The sequence below is a fragment of the Symphalangus syndactylus genome, chromosome 14 (assembly GCF_028878055.3).
Source record: "Symphalangus syndactylus isolate Jambi chromosome 14, NHGRI_mSymSyn1-v2.1_pri, whole genome shotgun sequence".
NCBI classification, from domain to species: Eukaryota; Metazoa; Chordata; class Mammalia; order Primates; family Hylobatidae; genus Symphalangus; species Symphalangus syndactylus.
Window position 1 is genome coordinate 101,616,991 of NC_072436.2, and position 19,196 is coordinate 101,636,186.

General features: G+C 40.6%; 1 protein-coding gene and 1 long non-coding RNA gene across 6 annotated transcripts in view; one reads left to right on the forward strand and one right to left on the reverse strand.

Moving 5' to 3' along the window:
- LOC129462753 (uncharacterized) overlaps window positions 1–3,760 on the reverse strand; it is a 150,154-nt gene extending 146,394 nt beyond the window's left edge. For all 3 annotated transcript variants that reach the window (XR_010115763.1, XR_010115765.1, XR_010115764.1), the window contains exon 1: window positions 3,472–3,760. This is a non-coding gene — a long non-coding RNA (uncharacterized lncRNA). The remainder of the gene's footprint in view (window positions 1–3,471) is intronic.
- Window positions 3,761–3,991: 231 nt separating this feature from the next.
- MAP4K3 (mitogen-activated protein kinase kinase kinase kinase 3) overlaps window positions 3,992–19,196 on the forward strand; it is a 188,055-nt gene continuing 172,850 nt past the window's right edge. For all 3 annotated transcript variants that reach the window (XM_055243023.2, XM_055243024.2, XM_055243025.2), the window contains exon 1: window positions 3,992–4,122. In XM_055243023.2, coding sequence (XP_055098998.1) covers window positions 4,027–4,122 — 96 coding nt within the window. In that variant the 5' untranslated portion in view covers window positions 3,992–4,026. The remainder of the gene's footprint in view (window positions 4,123–19,196) is intronic.

A 19,196-nucleotide genomic window follows, 5' to 3' on the forward strand; every position in this document is an offset into this window, starting at 1 on the left:
TAATAGGCCAAAGAAGGGGCTCCAGTGAGTTGTCAGACAAGAGGTCCTGAGGATGAAATTGGGAGCTGGTGCAGGGGATCAAGGGGTTCCTAAGCCAGAAACCCACGGGGGATGGGCCAACAGAAGGATGGCCTGGACATGCTGGCAGGTGGGGACTGCTGCCTATCTTGGCCTTTTTGTGTTCCTTGCTGTGTGACACTTAAACGGGTAGGTGCTTCAAGGCGCTAAGCAGCCAGCCTGGCATGCACCACTTTCCCTTGTCTGTCTATGCATTTTTCAAGGTTCAGCTTTAGGGTTATTCCTTTTTTTTTTTGAGACGGAGTCTTGCTCTGTTGCCCAAGCTGGAGTGCAATGGCGCACTCTCAGCTCACTGCAACCTCCACCTCCCGGCTCAAGTGATTCTCCTGCCTCAGCCTCCCGAGTAGCTGAGATGATAGGGCACGTGCCACCGCGCCCAGCTAATTTTTGTATTTTTAGTAGAGACGGGGTTTCACCATGTTGGCCAGGCTGGTCTTGAACTCCTGACCTCAGGTGATCCACCTGCCTCGGCCTCCCAAAGTGCTGGGATTACAGGCATGAGCCACCGCGCCCAGCCAAGGGGTCATTCCTAAATCTTCCTCCCGTCTGCATTAATTCCCCTTCTCTGTGCTTCTCACACTATTTATGAGACTGTAAACTCCAGCCATTGTGGCTTTTCTTTTCTGTATTCAATACCACCAGAATCTAATAATCATTGCCTCTAAATACATTACAGGGAGGTAGAGGTTGGCTTACCATAAGATAAATTTTTTTAAGTATATTGTACCTAAGCAGAGTATAGACTAGTGGCTAAGAGTCTGGCCTTGGTGTCATACTGCCTTTGTTCAAATTTGAGCCTTCTGTGTTATCTTGAGCAGCTTAATCTGTCTGTGCCCCATAAAATGGAGATAGTATTACCTATGTCATTAGGTTGTTGTGCAAATTAAATGAAATAATACATGAAAAATACTTGGCTCCATTCCTGGTATCTTGTAAGCACTTAGCAATGTTAGAAATTACTACTTTTCTCCTGGTTATTATGATAATTTACTAGCACTGTATCACAACGAGGTGGGTTGTTTTGGGAAGCAATGAGTCACCTTTTATTGAAAGTATTCAAGCAGCAGTAAATCCAGCAGAGATGCTGTAGAAGCAGTTCCTGAGTTAAAAAGATTAGATGACTTCTAAGAATGCTTCTAATCATAGAAGAGGGAAGCTCTTTCTCTGATTCTAGGAAAGTGTGATCATTAGTGTTACTTCTAGCAAAATTGAAGATTGTTAGAACAAGGGAAAAAGGCACTGGAATTGGCCATATGAATACATTACAAAAAACAAAATATTTTCTTCGTGAGCAGTTGTTTTACTTATGTTGTAACCCACAGAGCAAATCAGGCCCTTACACGGAAATTCATCTCTTCTCAAAAGGACTAGCTTGGCCCTGCCAAAATGGAACAGACAAAACTTTAAAGACTGTTCCAGCCCTACTGAAATGTCTTTTCCTTTTGAAAGAAGTCTTATTAGTGATGCAAATGCAAAGTTATTTGGACAGATGATAATCTATTCAATAATAGATGAAATCTATTATTTCAGCAAACAAAACACTGAAATCATTAGAACTTTCTTGTGCGGCCTTCAGTCCTGAGAATTTGGCTTTCTGGCACTAAAAAGGCAGAGGCCGGGCACAGTGGCTCATGCCTGTAATCCCACCACTTCAGGAGGCCGAGGCAGGTGGATCACCTGAGGTCAGGAGTTCAAGAGCAGCCTGACCAACAAGGAGAAATCCCGTCTCTACTAAAAATACAAAAATTAGCTGGGCGTGGTGTTGCATGCCTGTGATCCCAGCTACTCGGGAGGCTGAGGCAGGAGAATCGCTTGAACCCGGGAGGCGGAGGTTGCGGTGAGCTAAGATTGCACCCTTGCACTCAAGCCTGGACAACTAGAGCGAAACTCCGTCTCAAAAAAAAAAAAAAGGCAGAGAAAAAGAGCAGACTTGGCTCCCATTTGGGATAATTTGTCAGGTCTGCTTATCTGAATCCTTGGCTAATTATTCTTGCATTTGGCCTAAAGATGCCAAACAATTCTCCAAATGTGGACAAACTGAAGGAAGGAATCAGAAATCCTGGGCAAGTACCTTAAACAAGCAAAAGCAAGATCCTTGGCTATGGAATAACATTTATAGTCAGGAGTTTCTCAAGATACCAGAGCCTGAAGGTAGATCCATCTAGAAGATATTCAATGATATGCACTCCTAAGGCAATAATTTAAGTGATATTCTCATATTACTGATGCATTAAAATTTAATAATTAAAAATTACACAACTGAAAGGCTACTTGTATAGGTGAAGAGATAACCATTTTCAAACAGATACTCAAAGTAAACAACTTGAGAATTTAGTAAATATGCAATTTTCCTATAAGCAAAAGGATTGAAAATATTTTTTAAAAAAGTATGAAGCAGTTAACTCTAAGTAGTTTGCTCTACTATTATTTGATTATACTTATCCTTAACAGGTTTGATGAGACCTAGTTTCTCAGGAGCCACGAGGTATTAGGGAATATTAGTGGTTAGAAGGTGTGGTGCCTAAGGGGATTAGGAAAGCATTTCTGAAGCAAAACTCCAACGTGGTATTGCCAAAGTGGCCATCACCTAATTGATTAAAGCTCTTGGAAATGTCTATTGGGAAGTTCAATGATAACAGAAAAATAACCTTCCATTATCCTCAAGCTTTCTTGGGCAAGTATTAACAATCGGAGCTGGAGTCCACATAGCTCAGACAGAAGACGCGAAATCTGGGTCTTAAGCAGGGTGGGGTTTTTGGGTAGGTAAGGTCACAGCTAAAGAACTTCCGGATCGTCACGTGTTTATATTTCAGGTGCGGTAATGGATCTAGTCCACCCTCCACCCCTTCTTTGCAGGGTTGCTTGACAGCCTGCGCAGTCCCCGCCCGTCTTTGATAATCCAACCCTCTTCGAAGAGGGAGGTCAATCACTGCTTTAGTTCTGCGCTCTGCCTGTCTCCCACGTGGGATGGTGAGCAGCTGTTCCGCGTGTTTTCCTCCCGGAGCTTTCACGCGCTGCCCACTGCACACACCTCCCTGGCGGCCCTTCTGGCCTGCCCTCCTTTGCACCCTAGCAGGCCAACTCCAAGGGTCCGAGTGTCGGGGACAGGGACAAGCACGCACAGCTCACTTTTCCTGGGGGTTTTCCTCACGATGTGTTTAGTGACCCCTCCCCGCAATCCCAGAAAGGCTGTAGCACTCTGTGGTATCCTATGGGTAGCTGCTTCTAAAATAATAAAGGCTGGGACATTGGCTGTCTTGGCTATTACCACTATGCTATCTGCTTGGAACTGGGACCAGGTAGACCAAGGTCCAACTTTGTCTTTAGGGGAATCAGAAACGAAAAGAAGCCACTTCCTGCTGGTCCTAACCACGGTCCCTGGGCCAGGCAAACCTTTTCAAGCGTCCGGCAGCAGCGGCCGGGCGCGGGTCCGCAGAAAAGCCGAGGCGTTTCGGGTCCCAAGCTGTTCCGCCGCCGGCCCCGGCCTGACAGGCGCGCGGAGCCGGAACGCGCAAGGGGTCGGGTGCGCGCTAGGCCTGGAGCGCTCCCTCCGGGATCGCGGCTGCGCAGTCGGGCGGGAGTCGGGAAAACCGGGAGGAGGTTGGAGGAGCCGGAGTAAGGGGAGGGGGAGGAGCGGCGAAAGCGGAAGCCATGTTGGAGTTTCACCCCGAGCCAGGGGCTGCGAGGGTTCTCCTCTCCTTGTGGGTGTGACCGGGTTCGGCGCGGCGGCGGGCTGCGGGGGGCGGGGGCCGTTGGGCCGCTTGTCGTCGTCCGCTGCGGCGTGAGCGGAGCGGCGCGGCGGCGGCGTCTGCGGCCGCAGCGTGGAGCCGGGCGATTGTGACCGCCGGGGGAGCCGGGGGCCGGCCGCGGCGCCCTCTCTCCGTGTGGCCCCCTAAGCGCCCCCCCTCCCCTGCCCGGGAGGGAGGCGGGGGGCACCTGGGACCCGCCATGAACCCCGGCTTCGATTTGTCCCGCCGGAACCCGCAGGAGGACTTCGAGCTGATTCAGCGCATCGGCAGCGGCACCTACGGCGACGTCTACAAGGTAAAGGCAGGGGCCGCGCGCCGCCGAGGCCGTGGGGTCCCGACCCGCAGCCAAGCCTTGGCGCCCGAGCCCGCGCCGCCTGTCCTCGGGAGACGCTGGCGCCTGGGAGCAGTCGGGGAGGAGGAGCTGCGGACGCCGAGGGCTCTGCTGCCTTGGTGAACAAAGGGCCAAATGTTTAACCCGAGACCTCCCCAGCCCTTACCTGAGCCCTCCGGGGGACGTGATTTTTGCCACCTCCCTTCTTGCGCGCATTTCCAGGGAAGGGCAGAACGAGAGCGGGCCACTCTGCTCATCATAGTGCAGAGAGGGTCTGGGCGTTTGTTGCATTGGCAGGGTCAGCGCGACGAACCGGACAGCAGGGGTCTGGCGTTGTCAAAGCTGCCTGCTTCACACCAACCTGGGATCGTCCGCTCTAGGTTGGGAGCGCTGCCCACCAGGCCTTGGTAGTAGTTATTATACTATGCTGGGCGACCTCCATCCCCCATCGACAGCTCTCAGCCTTTAGCGCCTTATCCATCCCCCTATCAGTTTCTTTTAATTTTCCAAAGTAATGATTTTTTTTTTTGGAAAGAGCAACTTTGTTTTCTCTAAGTCGAATTGGACTGCGATGCCATTTAAACTTTTTTTTTTTTTTTTTCAAAAAGTGACTTGAATACTTAGGGAAGGTACTGGTTTGACAAGGTTAGAATTCAAAGTCCATTAGCAATACAGCATTCCTGTTGTAGAGGGACCACTTCTAAATGTGGGAAGATAAATCACTCTTCTCTGGCCAACTCAACTCTTGGCCTCGCAGTTACTGCCAAGAAGAGAGGAGGTTGTTGCCAAATGTGGCAGCAGTCTTGATTTAGTTGTGTATCTTCTTACTGGTAACTGAAGTTGAACTCCTCCTGTTTCACATAACACCTGAGGATGCACAAAGAAACTTAATTTTGCATTGGAAAGTTTAGTCTTTATTTTGCCCATGTTGAAGCAGGTTTTTACTCTTCAGTGTAATGCCTGTGTTAACTTGCATATTTAATACAGTGCAGCCAATGTTCTGCTTTAGTCTCGTTTTCTGGATGATTTGCTTTTCACCATCGTGGATCTCATCACTTTTCCTACTATGCAATATAGATATATTGAGCACACCTACAACGTGTGAGATACTTGGCAAGTAAGCACTTTGCGTTGTAGCAGTAAACAATAGACTTGGTTCCAAATCTTACTAAGGGTTTCTATTTTTTTGGACAAGGACAGTATTAAATAGCCATTTAAATAATTATTGCAGTTTTATTTTGTGATGCAGAGAAGAGTATTAGGATCAGGGTTATGAGAGCATGTAATAGGAGGACCTGATCCTGTTTGGGGTGTCAGAGTCTCATCGCCTTTTAGCTGAGATCCCAGAGATGATTAGGCGTTGCTTAGGGTACTGGGAAGAGGGGATTATGCCAGATAGAGGAGCATGATATGTGAAGGCTCTGAGGCCCGGTTTGAAAGAAGGCCTGTATAGCCTGAGCAGCCAGAGCGGGAGGGTGGCCCTAGATCTTGCAGGCCTCTTAGTTCTCATTAGGAGATAGGACTTGTTTAGGACAATGGGGAACCATTGCAAGCTTTTAAGCAGAGGAGTGACATTAGATTTAGGTTTTTAAAAGAGCTCCCTACTACAGCATGAAGAGTGGAATGGAGCAGTTGGGAGGCCATTGTGATAGTCTAGGTAAGAATAATGGTGTTAAGGAATATGGTGATGACTGTGAAAGTAGAAGTGGATGGATGCAAGTCGCTTATGACTGGTTGGGGGAGTTCACTTATATTGCGATGAAAAGTTAACTAAAACTCGATGAATGTATACGTTTTAGATGGCAGGGTATACAGTAAATTTTTTTACAGGAATAATTGGCTGTGTACTTACTATATTAAAAAAAGTTAGTAGTTAAGCCACATGATTAAAAAGCAAAAAAATTAGGGCCTATAATTTCCTAAGTGTAATAGAGGTATAGTAAGTTGGTTAATATTGTCATTCGTTTAAAATAATGATAATACTAGCTGATGTTTATGGAATGCTTATTACTTGCCAGGCACTGTAAGATTTTTCTAATTAATCCTAACAGCAACCCTGTGAGATAGGTGCTGTTGTTAACTCCATTTTGCAGTTGAATAAACTGAGGCACAAGGAGATTAACTTGCCAAAGTTGGTAGGTGGCAAAGCCAAAATTTGAACCAATTAGAGACTGTATTCTTAACCAATTGTCAGTACTGCCTTTCTAAAGATAGGAGATGGGCAGATAATGTATTACATTTCCAGTGGAGAAACTGAGGCATACATTTAGTTTAGCATTTGAGTTGTAGCCATACTCTGAGTTAGTGTAGATCTTTAAGTAGTAGTTGGAATACCTAACTCCTGCTGTGCCGCTAGGCCTCACTGTTTATGTAGTCTGCCAAGTGGACATCAGATAATAGATGCTTGGTCCCTGCCTGCCAGACTCTTCCAATACAAGTGACCAAAGCAGAGAAACTTCATGTAGTTCTTGGCATCATATCCCCCTGCTTGCTAAACTCTTGTTTGTGTTTTTGTCTATAATCAAGTTTATGCTATACAATTACATATTTTTGTTATTTATTTTGCTGTTTTAGATTTTTCTTATTTATACAAATTAATTGTGCTAGAGAGAAGTACATTTTGTTTTCAAAAGCCAATATATATAATTTGTTCCTTAATTTGTCAGCATTTACATGCCAAAAATGGAATGATTGGATTAAATAAATAAGAGACCCGATTATAGTCATTCTTGGAAGGTTGGTGGAGATTTTTATTTTGAAAATGGTTTCCTACTCAATGTAATAACATATTTATTGTACTTAAGGTGGTATGGTTTAGTTCCAAAGCACTGAACGAGGATGTGGACAATCTGGGATTTATTAGCTATGTGACCTTGTGGAATCAACCTCTCAGAGCTGTTTTGTTGTGGAGATATTATTACCATCATGTGCCCTTCTTCTTTTGGTATTGAATAAATGACTCAAATTTTACTTAATAAGTAGGTTATCTTTATTTTTTTTCAGGCCAATGCGTATATACATTTTATCTGCACTGTCTAAAAAAAGTCGTATCTTGTAAGTGTCCAGTAACTCTGCAGGCTTTATCTGTCATGAAGTGCCTGCAGCTTGGGTTACCTAGGGACCTAGGAGCTGACAACTAAAGCTCTGTAGTTGGGCCTCAGGAGGCCCATGGAGTGCTCTGAAATTAATAGGCTTAATGTTGTATGTATTTGTGTTTTTCTGTGGAGATGGGTTATAGCATTCATTGCATTCTTAAAGAGCTTCATGATCCAAAAAAATGAAAAAATGATCCATAGGTTTGCCATTCAAAAGTTTTCTTGGAGAAATTAAGTAGTTATAGTAGATCATAATATGATTTTCACATGCATTGTGCCATCTTTTGTCAGGCAGTTTTCCAGTTTAATTTTTATTATTCCTACCCTTTAAGTCTTCATGTCCTTATGTTTTTCTAGATTTTTTGCTAGAAAGAAGCAGGAGATAGCAAAGCTGGAGATAGGATAAGGCAAAAGAAGTTTTGAAGGAATAGTCTTAATATGGTTTCTGAGGAAGTATCTTACCTAGTCTTATGGTTTTAGTCTGGTCCCTGTGAACGATTCCTAGCCTGTGTATCCAAGACTGGATACACAAAGACTCCAGGCTTTAAGCCTTAGAGTCATCTTTAGTGACTTCTGAACTGGACTTTTTAGGCATTAGCTAAATTCTGTACACAGGCATTTTCCAAAGTGTGGTTGGGGTGCTTCAGGAAAAGCCATATCATGAGTAGGTTAAAGAAACCTGGTAAACTTTGCTTAACCTAGCAAACTCCAAACTTACTTGACTATTAGATTCTTTTTCTCTGTAATACATATTGCTTGTCCTTAGTACTAGTGCCTTGTAGAACATGCTTTGGAAAGGTTGATATTGATTTTTTTTCATCTTTGTGTGTTTGGAAGCCATTCCCTCTGAAGCACGGGCTGCCGTGTAGCTAAGCTTCCAGGTAGGATTCACATGGTAGTCTGTGTAAATAGATTTAAAGTGTCTGTGAAAGCTGGCAGGAAAAAAGGTGAGGATTGGGCAGTAAAATAAGGAAACCAATTTATATGCATTTAGAGAATTATGTGTTAGTTTATTTGTAATTATGCATCTTTCAAGGTGCTCTAGTTAATACCATCATAGACTAATTCTTCCATTATAATCAGCATTTGTGAGAACCTTTCTGGAAAACTCAATTCTTAAACCTAACTGATAAGGAATATGACGACCTTAAGCATTTAGAAAAGAACATTTGAAGGAAGCTCAAACATTGTTATTTGGAGTTATGCTCACTTTTATTTACTTCCATTTAGGATAGACTCTAGAGAGACCAGAATAAATGGCCCTAAACTTCAGAAAGATCATTTGAAGTTGAATAAAGTAGAATTTCCCATCATCAGTAGCTATTTGAGATGAAAAGTGACAATGCAACAGATAGCGAGGTAATTTTTCTAGAATGTTTGAAAAACAAACAGGTTATCTGACTTTGATGCAGATCTGATTCCCTAAAGGAGGTACTTACCTCCAACCTTTGATCTGTGTATGTATTTATTGGTGAAATGTATCTAATGCATCATTTTGTATTAAGAATGAATAGTAAGTTCTCTCATGAGAGTACATTGAACAGCCATCATACATTGAACAACTGTAATATGAGAGGAAATGTGTTATGAACTGTGAGTAGAGTAGCAGAAATGACAAGGCTTGGTACTTGGTATTTACAGGAACATAAAATGTGTACCTGCTATTAGCTATCGTAGTTTGAGATCAGAACCTTTTGGTTTCCTCATTTATATCATATTAAATCTCTTGCTGGCTGAGAGATTCTCTAGATACTCCGTAATTGCACAACCGACCTCTGTAGCACAGCATAGTGATTTGAGAACAGGGTTCTGGAGCCAGGCTGCCTAGTTTCACCACCCACTAGCTTTGTCCTTAGGCCAATTACTTAATCCCTCTCTGTGTGTCTCAGTTTCCTCAGCTGTAAAATGGAGATGCTTAGAAAAGTGCTTGGTACAGTACGTGACACATAAAAGTGTGGTCATTGTTAATTGCTGTTAGTGTCTAGAAGTATTTATTATTATGTATTTCTCCTCCTCCTGTCCTTCTAACCTACTGCATTCCTCATGCTTTGCCTGAGGGTTTTTAGCTTGCTGTCTCTGCCTAAAATCCACCCCTCCCCACCAATATCTGTTTGGTTTGCTTCTTTGTTTAAAGTCTCAGCTCAAATGTCACCTTTTAATGAGCCTGCTCGTTTCCACCCTACAAAAAACAGCACTTCTCCCACCACTTTCAGGGATACAATTCAGGGATGGATCCAGGTTTTATGAGACCTGAAGTTTATGCAGTTTTGGGGACCCTCATTAAGAAAACAAAACTAGAATTAAAAAAGGTATGAAAGTGAATCTTTAGAATGAGAAAAGATATCCCAACAAAATACTGTAACCTTAGGTCCCTTTCTTCTGAGATTTCCTTAGACATTTAATCAGAAATGCTCACAAAAAAATGCTTTCTGATGACTACCTGGCTCCCTGTCTCCACCTGGAATACTCTACATGTCCCAGCAACTCTCAGCACTCATAGAGGACCATGCAAGTGAAGGGGCCTGAACTTTTGTTAGCTTCACAAAAAATTCAGTTCGACTCTTTACTTAATTTTTCATTATGGCATGTATCACCACGTTTATTTGTTTATTGCCTGTCTCTCCCTACTAGAGTGTAAATCCAGGAAACTGGTGATTTTGCTTTGTTCATTGCTGTATCCCCAGAGCCTAAAAGAGTAGCTGACCCATATTAGGTTCTTTTTTTTTTTTTTTTTTTTTTTTTTGAGACGGAGTCTTTCTCTGTCCCCCAGGCTGGAGTGCAGTGGCGCGATCTCGGCTCACCACAACCTCCACCTCCTGGGTTCACGCCATTCTCCTGCCTCAGCCTCCCGAGTAGCTGGGACCACAGGCGCCCGCCAACACGCCCGGCTAATTTTTTGTATTTTTTAGTAGAGACGGAGTTTCCCTGTGTTAGCCAGGATGGTCTCGATCTCCTGACCTCGTGATCCACCCGCCTCGGCCTCCCAAAGTGCTGGGATTACAGGCTTGAGCCACCGCGCCCGGCCCATATTAGGTTCTTAATAAATATTTATGGAATGAATAAATGAACCAACATGAGAGGAACAAACCATGGCTACGTGAGTTTAGAGGAAGGAGATCATTGTTTCTGACTGGGAGAAATCGCAGCAGGCCTTGCAGAGGAGGTGGCATTGGGCTTGACTTAGAGTTCTGGCAGTAGTGGGTACAGAATGAGTTAAATGTAATGGGTTATTATCAGGTCTTAAATCTAAAATCAGTAGGCTTAATGTATCTTTGGCATATTAAGCAATGTTCTTAATTGTTATATGCATATGAAGATACTGCATCATTTTGAACTAAAGACCCCTAGTGACTGACTAGTGAATACAGCAGTAGGCTATCACATATGACTTTTATTTTGTTTTTTTAAAATACGATTAAATTGGGCTTTTAGGAAGAGGACTTTGTTCACTAATACAAAAAAGACCTTTGATTCAAGAGATGAAATCATATTTCTTTTTTAATTTTTATTTATTTTTTCATACCACTTTTATATGTACAAAAATCATATTTCTTTTCTGCTTTAGGTTTTTTTTACAGTCTTTTTTTGTTCTGGAAGATGCCACATTTCTGAGTTCTAACTGTCTTGACCTGATTATAGGTTTGGTTTCCTAATGTAATAATGTACTGCCTACCTTAGCCCTTAAACCCTGTAGAATAATTTTAGATTTGACCATAAATTTAGATATGTTGAAATAAGACACTTATTTTGTTTAAGCTCTTAGAAATTTGAGATTGTAAAAATTCTTTCTGTATAAAGGATCGTCTACCTTACCTTGCTCAAAGAATCTCCTCTTCATTGCCTGTATACTAACCTACATACACCATGATTGTAAGGCCTCCCCAGCCATGTGGAACTGCGAGTGAATTAAACCTCTTTCCTTTATAAATTACCCAGTCTTGTGTATGTCTTTATTAGCAGCATGAGAACAGATTAATACATGCCCCTTCCCAGCCAGTCATAAATACCACCCACCCACAATTATTGTTCTCATTTCAGTCACCATGAAAGCTCTTTTAGAACTTTGTATAAATGAATCATGAATGAATTGCCTCAGCACTTTTGATGAAAATCAGTTGACAGTACACATGTGAGTATATTCTGGACTCTTGCTCTTTTGAGCTGTATGTCTATACTTTCACCAATACCTCACTGTCTTGTTTACTGTAGCTTTATCAAAAGTCTTGAAATTAGGCAAAGTGAGTCCTCCAATTCTGTTCTACCTTTTCAAAATGGTTTTATCTATTCTAGGTCCTTTGCTTTTCCATACAAATTTTTGAATCAGCTTTTCAAGTTAAATATAAAAGCCTACTGGAATTTTGTCTTAACTTTAAATTTTGAGATACATAATTCTAAATTCGTTGCAAAAAGAGTAAAAGAGGTCTCATGTACCCAACACCCAGCTTCCCCCAGTGGTGATATCTTTACATACCTATAGTGCATTATCAAAACGAGGAAATTAATTGGCACAATACAGTTAACTAAGCTTTAGTCAGATTTCACCAGTTTTTGTATGCATTCATTTTTTATATCTTTATGTATAATTTTGTGATATTTTATATACACAACCTGCTGGGATTGTGTGGGATCTGTCACTCAGTTAGTGGAGAATTGAGATCTTAAAAACATTGAGTCTTCTGATCTATGAATATGATGTATCTTAACATTTATTTAGATGATCTTTATCTCATCAATATGTTGCTTTATTTTAATTAATTAATGTTATCCCTGGCTTTTCCTACTAATATTGCAGTGAAACATAATTATGGAAAACTTCTCCAGGATTGCATAGTAATTATAATATGCGCCATATTTTCAGTTTTTATTAAAATTCTCATTGTACTAGTAGTTTCTGACTTCCTTTGGCTTAGTCTTGTTCATTTTTAACCCTGAGCATATGGACTCCTTTTTTTTATTATTATTTTCATTTTTTTCGAGACTCTGCTCTATCACCCAGGCTGGAGTGCAGTGGCGCTATCTCGGCTCCCTGCAACCTCTGCCTCCTGGGTTCAAGCAATTCTGCCTCAGCCTCCCGAGTAGCTGGGATTACAGGCATGTGCCACCATGCCCGGCTAATTTTTGTATTCTTAATAGAGATGGGATTTCACCATGTTGGCCAGGCTGGTCTCGAACTCTTGACCTCCTGATCCGCCCACCTCGGCCTCCCAAGGTGCTGGGATTACAGGTGTGAGCCACTGCACCCGGCCCATGGACTCCTTTTAATAAAAATTGGCAAAAATGAAAGGAAGACAGGCAAAATGGCTATTTAAAAAGATACCCATTTTTTCTGTGTATCCAAAGATTATTTTTTTTTTTTTTGAGACAGAGTTTTGCTCTTGCTCTTGTTGCCCAGGTTGGAGTGAAATGGCGCGATCTCGGCTCACTGCAACTTCTGCCTTCCGGGTTCAAGTGATTCTCCTGCCTCAGCCTCCCGAGTAGCTGGGATTACAGGCACCCGCCACCACGCCCAGCTAATTTTTTGTATTCTTTTAGTAGAGACGGAGTTTCGCCATGTTGGCCAGGCTAGTCTCGAACTCCTGACCTCAGGTGATCACCCGCCTCAGCCTCCCAAAGTGCGGGGATTACAGGCATGAGCAACTGTGCCAGCCCCAAAGATTATAGCAAATACCTTGTAAACTTGGTTTACTTTTATATATGAGATGTGTGTGTTTCTGTGTATTTTGCAAAACTCACAGCTTTTGAGCTTATTAAAGGAAAATACACTTAAAGTTTACTTCATCCTTAAGTGAAAAATAACACTGCTAGGTTGTTTAGGAGATCCTAAAAAAAATTCTTGTCTTGAGGAACTTAAACCCTGATATAAGGAAACAAAATCTGCATGTATAGGACATCTAAGGAACATGCCTAAGGCACTATTTTAACAATTAGAAGAAAACAGTAAAACTATATGAATACTGTAGGAATTTTAATTTAAGGGAAAAATGAGTTGACTTCCTGAAAGAGTGAATCTTGACCTGGGACTTGAAGAAAAATTGGATTTGCGATTGTAGAGAACTGTGAAGTCATTCCAAAAGAGTAAATATGGGTTAAAAATACTGCGGTAGAACGTAGGTGGGCAAAGAAGTAATAAGACAACTATTCTAAAGACACATATTGGAAATATGGTAGGTAATGTTTCACATATATAAGATACAGATAAATGAATGCCAGTTGAAGAATTTAGAACTCACTTGACCTACAATGTACTATTTTTCAAATTCATTAGGGCCACTCTTTTCTCTAACCTGCTTGGGTAGCTATTTAGATGGTATTCAGTAAGTTTTATTTCTTCCCTTTCATCTCTACTGATTTAGAAGTTAAAAGATTTTACTTTTATGCTTTTGGTGGTTACCGTTAAAATTGCAACATGTGTAATTAGTCTGAAGTTAACTGATCTTTCTCTGTTCTCTTTCTGGTCAGTATGTGGATTTTAGAAGGCTTAATTTCATTCACTACCTTACTGTTTTGTGTTGTCTCTTACTTTGGTTCTACTGTTCTTAAAAGTCCCAGTTTAGTTTTTATTATTGTTTTATACAGACAGTGCTTCTTTACATTTACCTGTAGGAGTTTTCAATTTCTTTGCTCACTGTTTCTTCTTGGCCTTATATTCCTTCATTCTAGGTTCAGATTTCTTTAATCTTGAAGCTGTATTTGGTAGGATTTTTTTTCTTTTAACTTTTCTTTTTAAGTGAGGAACCGTATAAGGTAAACTCAGTCTTCCTCCTCCCCCTCCTCATTGTCTTTATTTTGTCTTTACTTTTAAATCATAGTTAGTGGGGTATAGAACTCTAGGTTGATGTTGTTTTTTTCTCAGCACTTTGAAGATCTTTTGTTGTCTTCTGGTTACCTGTTGTGCTGTGGAGAAGTCTGTTGTCAATGTAATTATTGTTGCTTGTAGCTAATCTTACTTTTTCTTTCCTCCCTGTTTGACTTTTAAGATTTTTTTCTTTGATTCTGGTGTGTACAGTTTCACAATGTTATATGTGGATTTTAATAAAAATATTTACTGTTTTTCTTTAATCTGAAGAGTAGCATATTTCCTCAGTCCTAGAAAATTGTAAACTGCAATATCTTTGATATCTTTTCTTCTCCTATCTCTTTATTGTTTCTCTTTAGAGTTTCTGTTGTATTCTTTAACTTTGTTATAGTTCTCCATAACTTCTCATGATTTTTGTCTTTATTCTGTGTCGTGTATTATGGTTCTTCTCTTTATTATCTTTAATTATGTCTGTCTAATCTGCTGTTTGAAACTTCCATTTTTTAAAAAAAGTTTACTTTTTAAAAAATAATTTCAATTCACAGGATAATTGCAAAGAATGAGAGAATAATAAAAATAAAATAACTCTCATACATCCTTTCCAAGATTCACCGATGGCTAATACTTTACCACATTTATTCTCTGTATATATACATATTATTTTTTTTCTGAACCATTTGAGAGTAAGTTGCAGACATCAAACTCCTTTACCCATAAACACTTTGATGTGTATTCTCAAAATTAAAGACATTTACTTAAACTGCAATAAATTATCAAAATCAGGAAATTTTAATATTAAGACAATACTATTATTTGATCTACAAACCTTATGGAAATTTCAAGAGTCCCAATAATGTCTGTTATAGCATTTTCCCCCCAACTCCAGAAATCCAGGAGAATCATATTCCATTTTTAGTTTCTAAGACTCTTTAGTCTCTTAACCTAGAAGAGTTTTTCAACCTTTGTCTTTTAGACACCAACATTTTTGAGTAGGACACACCATTTATTTTGTAGAATGCCCCTCATTTGTTTAAATTCATGTTACACATTTTTTGGCAGAAATTTATAGTGATGTGTATCCTCAGTGAATCGTATCAGGAAGAACATGATGTTGATTAGTCCCCTTATTAATGTTGACTTTGATTATTTGGTTAACGTGGGTGTGCCAAGTTTCTTCACTATCAGATTATCTCTTCCTTTTCTAACTAATAAGTAAATTATTGGGAGATACTTTGAGACTATATAATATTTTGTTCCTCATCAAACCTATACCCACTAATTTTAATATCCATGATGATTTGTACTTGAATTATTACTATAATGGTTCCCAAGTAATGATTTTCTAACTCCATTAATTTCTTCTACAGGTATTGGTTGACATTCTACTGTGAAGAACTATTTTTATTTAATTATTTTTGGGCTCATGGATTCTTCTTTTATTCATTGGGTTTTGATTCATCACTTTTATTTTGATGGTCAAACAATTTCAGATTTGGCCAGTTGGATTTTATCTTAGCTAGGGCTGCCATAACAACATACCACAGACTAGGTGGCTTAAATGACAGAAATTAATTTTCTCACAGTTCTGGAGGCTAGACATTCAAGATCAAGATGCCAGGTTTCTAGTGATGCTCTCTTTCTGGCTTGTAGATGGCCTTCTCACAGAAAGAGAGGGCATACTTTCTGGTGTCTCTTCTCATAAGGGCTTTATCCCATCCTGAGGCCTTCCCTACCTCAGGAACTCATCTAAACCCAGTTATCTCCTAAAAGCGCCATCTCCAGATGCTGCCACATTGAGGGTTAGGTCTTCAGCATGTGAATTTTAGAGGGACATAGTTCGGTCCATAGAAGATTCCGTTGCTTTTTACATTTTATTAATTATATTTCTAGATCTGTGTTATTCTTTTTCAAGTCTTTGTATTCTTGTTGCATACTTTCTTGTTCTTAGTGCTTTCGGATTAGTCTATAATTTCAAATTTTGGAGAATTTCATCTTGCAGTTTGTTGCTTTGTTTTATGCTGACTCATGCCTGTGAATTTGTATGTCAATTCTGAATTCATCTACTTTTTTTTGTAAGAATCTTTGTGGTTTAAATTGAGGGCTGAGTGGAGGGGCTGTGGGGGGGTGGTGGGGAGTGGGTGGGAGACTGTGGCTGTCCTTCCAAAACAGTTTTGCTTTTGTTTCTTCCAGTAACGTCATGAGTCTTTTTGGTCTCGGATTAATTTTTATTTTAATTTCTCAGTTTGGGATTCCCCACATCTTATAGATAATACAAACTTGAACCCCAAATCAAAAGAGCAATGACTCTTGGATTTGAATTCTTGGAGGACTGTTTTTCTTCTGCCCAAGCACAGACTTTGTTGTTATCCTCTTGTGCTTGTAGGTAACTTTTTTTTTTTTTTTTGAGTCAAGTTATACTGTCACCCAGGCTGGTGTGCACTGGCACAATCAAGGCTCACTGCAGCCTCGACCTCCTGGGCTCAAGTGATTCCCTCACCTCAGCTTCCCAAGGTAGCTGGGACTACAGGTGTCCACCACCTCGCTCACCTAATTTTTGTATTTTTTGTAGAGACAAGATCTCACTATGTTGCCTTGGCTGATGTCAAACTCCTGGGCTCAGGCAATCCTCCCACCTCAACCTCCCAAAGTGCTGGGATTACAGGCTTGAGCCACTGCGCCTGGCCTAACCCTTTTTTAAAAAAATTGTTTTCGCTTTACTGAAGGCACAGTCCCTTCCAGAGTCCTAGCATTATTCAGGGGTCTCCGTTCCAATGTACTGTTTTGAGTAGGCCCACGACTGTTCACCTGTACTCAGATGGTTTTAAAACCCCCAAGCACCTAGATTGCAGAGATCCACTAGTCTTCCTTCCTCCATGCCCTCCTACCTTGATTCTAATCCCCCTCCCCCTGTTGGTGGAAATCTCAATTCTGGTTTTCCACTTTCTATCTTAATTCAGTGTGATACATTTGTTAAAATTGATGAACCAGGCCGGGCGCGATGGCTCACGCCTGTAATCCCAGCACTTTGGGAGGCCGAGGCGGGTGGATCACCTGAGGTCAGGAGTTCGAGACCATCCTGGCCAACATGGTGAAACCCTGTCTCTACGAAAAATACAAAAATTAGCTGGGTGTGGTGGCACATGTCTGTAATCCCAGCTGCTCGGGAGGCTGAGGCAGGAGAATCACTTGAACCTGGGAGGCGGAGGTTGCAGTGAGCTGAGATCGTGCCACTGCACTCCAGCTTGGGCAGCAGAGTGAGACTCCGTCTCAAAAAAAAAAATTGATGAACCAATACGGATAAATTATTATTGTATTAATTAAAGTTCATAGTTTACATACATTAGGGATCACTCTATGTTGCACATTTTCTGTGCTTTTGACAAATGTTTCCATCAGTATAGTATCATACAGAATAGTTTCACTGCCTTAAAAATTCCATTTTCTATCTATTCATCTTCCGTTTTCGTCTGCCTACCTCCAGGCAGCCACTGATCTTTTTACTGTCTCTATAGTTTTGTCTTTTCCAGAATGTCATATAGTTGGAATCATACAATATGTAGCCTTTTCAGACTGTCTTCCTTCCCTTAGCAATATGCATTTAAGTTTCTTCCATATCTTTTTGTGGCTCAATACCTCATTTTTAAAAAATTACTGAATAATATCTCATTGTATGTTTATACCACAGTTTATTCATTCACCTATTGAAGAACATCTTGGTTGTTTGCAGGTTTTGGCAATTATGAATAAAGCAGCTATAAATATCCATGTGTAGGTTTTTATATGGACGTAAATTTTCAGCTCATTTGGGCAAATACCAAAGAGTGTGATTGCTGGATTGTGTGGTAAGACTGCTTTTAGCTTTAGAAGAAACTGCCAAAATGTCTCCCAAAGTGACTGTAGCACTTTGCATTTCTAACAGCAATGAATGAGAGTTCCTGTTGCTATACATCCCCACTAGCATTTGGTGGTGTAGTGTTTTGGATTTTGGCTATTCTAATAGGTGTGTAGTGGTACCGCATTGTTTTAATTTGCCGTCCCCTAATGCTGTATGATGTTGGTCATCTTTTCCTATGCATATTTGCCATCTGTATATATTTTTTGGTAAGGTGTCTGTTAAGATTTTTTCCCTTTTTAAAATTGGATTTTTTTTTTATTGTTGAGTTTAAAGAGTTCTTTGTATATTTTGGATACATGTCCTCTATCAGATATATGTTATGCAGTATTTTTTCGCAGTGTGTGGCTTGTCTTTTCATTCTCTTAACAATGTCTTTTGCAGAGCAAAAGTTTTTAATCTTAATGAAGTCCAGCTCATCAGTTTTTTCTTTCATGAGTCATGCCTTTGGTGTTGTATCTAAAAACTCAATGCTAGACCATGGTCACTTAGATTTTCTTGTATGTTATCTTCTAGAAGTTTTATGTTTTGCATTTTACATTTGTGTCTGTGATCCATTTTGAGGTAATTTTTGTAAAAGATGTGAGGTCCATGTCTAGATTTTTATTTTATTTTGTTTTGCATGTTGATGTACAGTTGTTCCAGTACTATTTGTTGAAAAGACCGTCCTTTTCCCATTGGATTGCCTTTGCTTCTTTGTGAAAGATTAGTTGAATATATTTGTGTGGGTCTGTTTCTGGACTCTTGTATTAATTTGCTATAGCTTCTATTACAAAGTACCACAGACTAGGTGGCTTATACAGTGGAAATTTATTTTCTCAGTTCTGGAGGCTAGAAGTCTGAGATCAAGGTCTCAATAGGTTTGGTTCTTCTGAGGCCTCACTCTTTGGCTTATAGTTGGCTGTTTTCTCCTGGTGTCTATACATGGTCTTACCTCTTTCCAAACATGAGGAGTTTGGGGTTGTAATTTGGAGTCAGATATATAGCAGAGAAGTAGGGGAGATAAGGACTGGGAGAAGACTATTGAGTCTAGTTAGGAGGGTATAATTACTGTTCAGAAAGAGTAGTTGGCAAAGCATCCTAATTACAAATGATTGAGAAGGCAGGAGGAAATGGTGACATTGTCTGTGGTCTCTTCAAGGAGTTTGATCATGCTACTTTCTTCTAGTACCATATCATTTCTATCTTTATCTTAGTGTTTTTCTCAGGAGTATTTACTGAGCACCCATGCTGAGCTGTGTACCATGGCTGACAC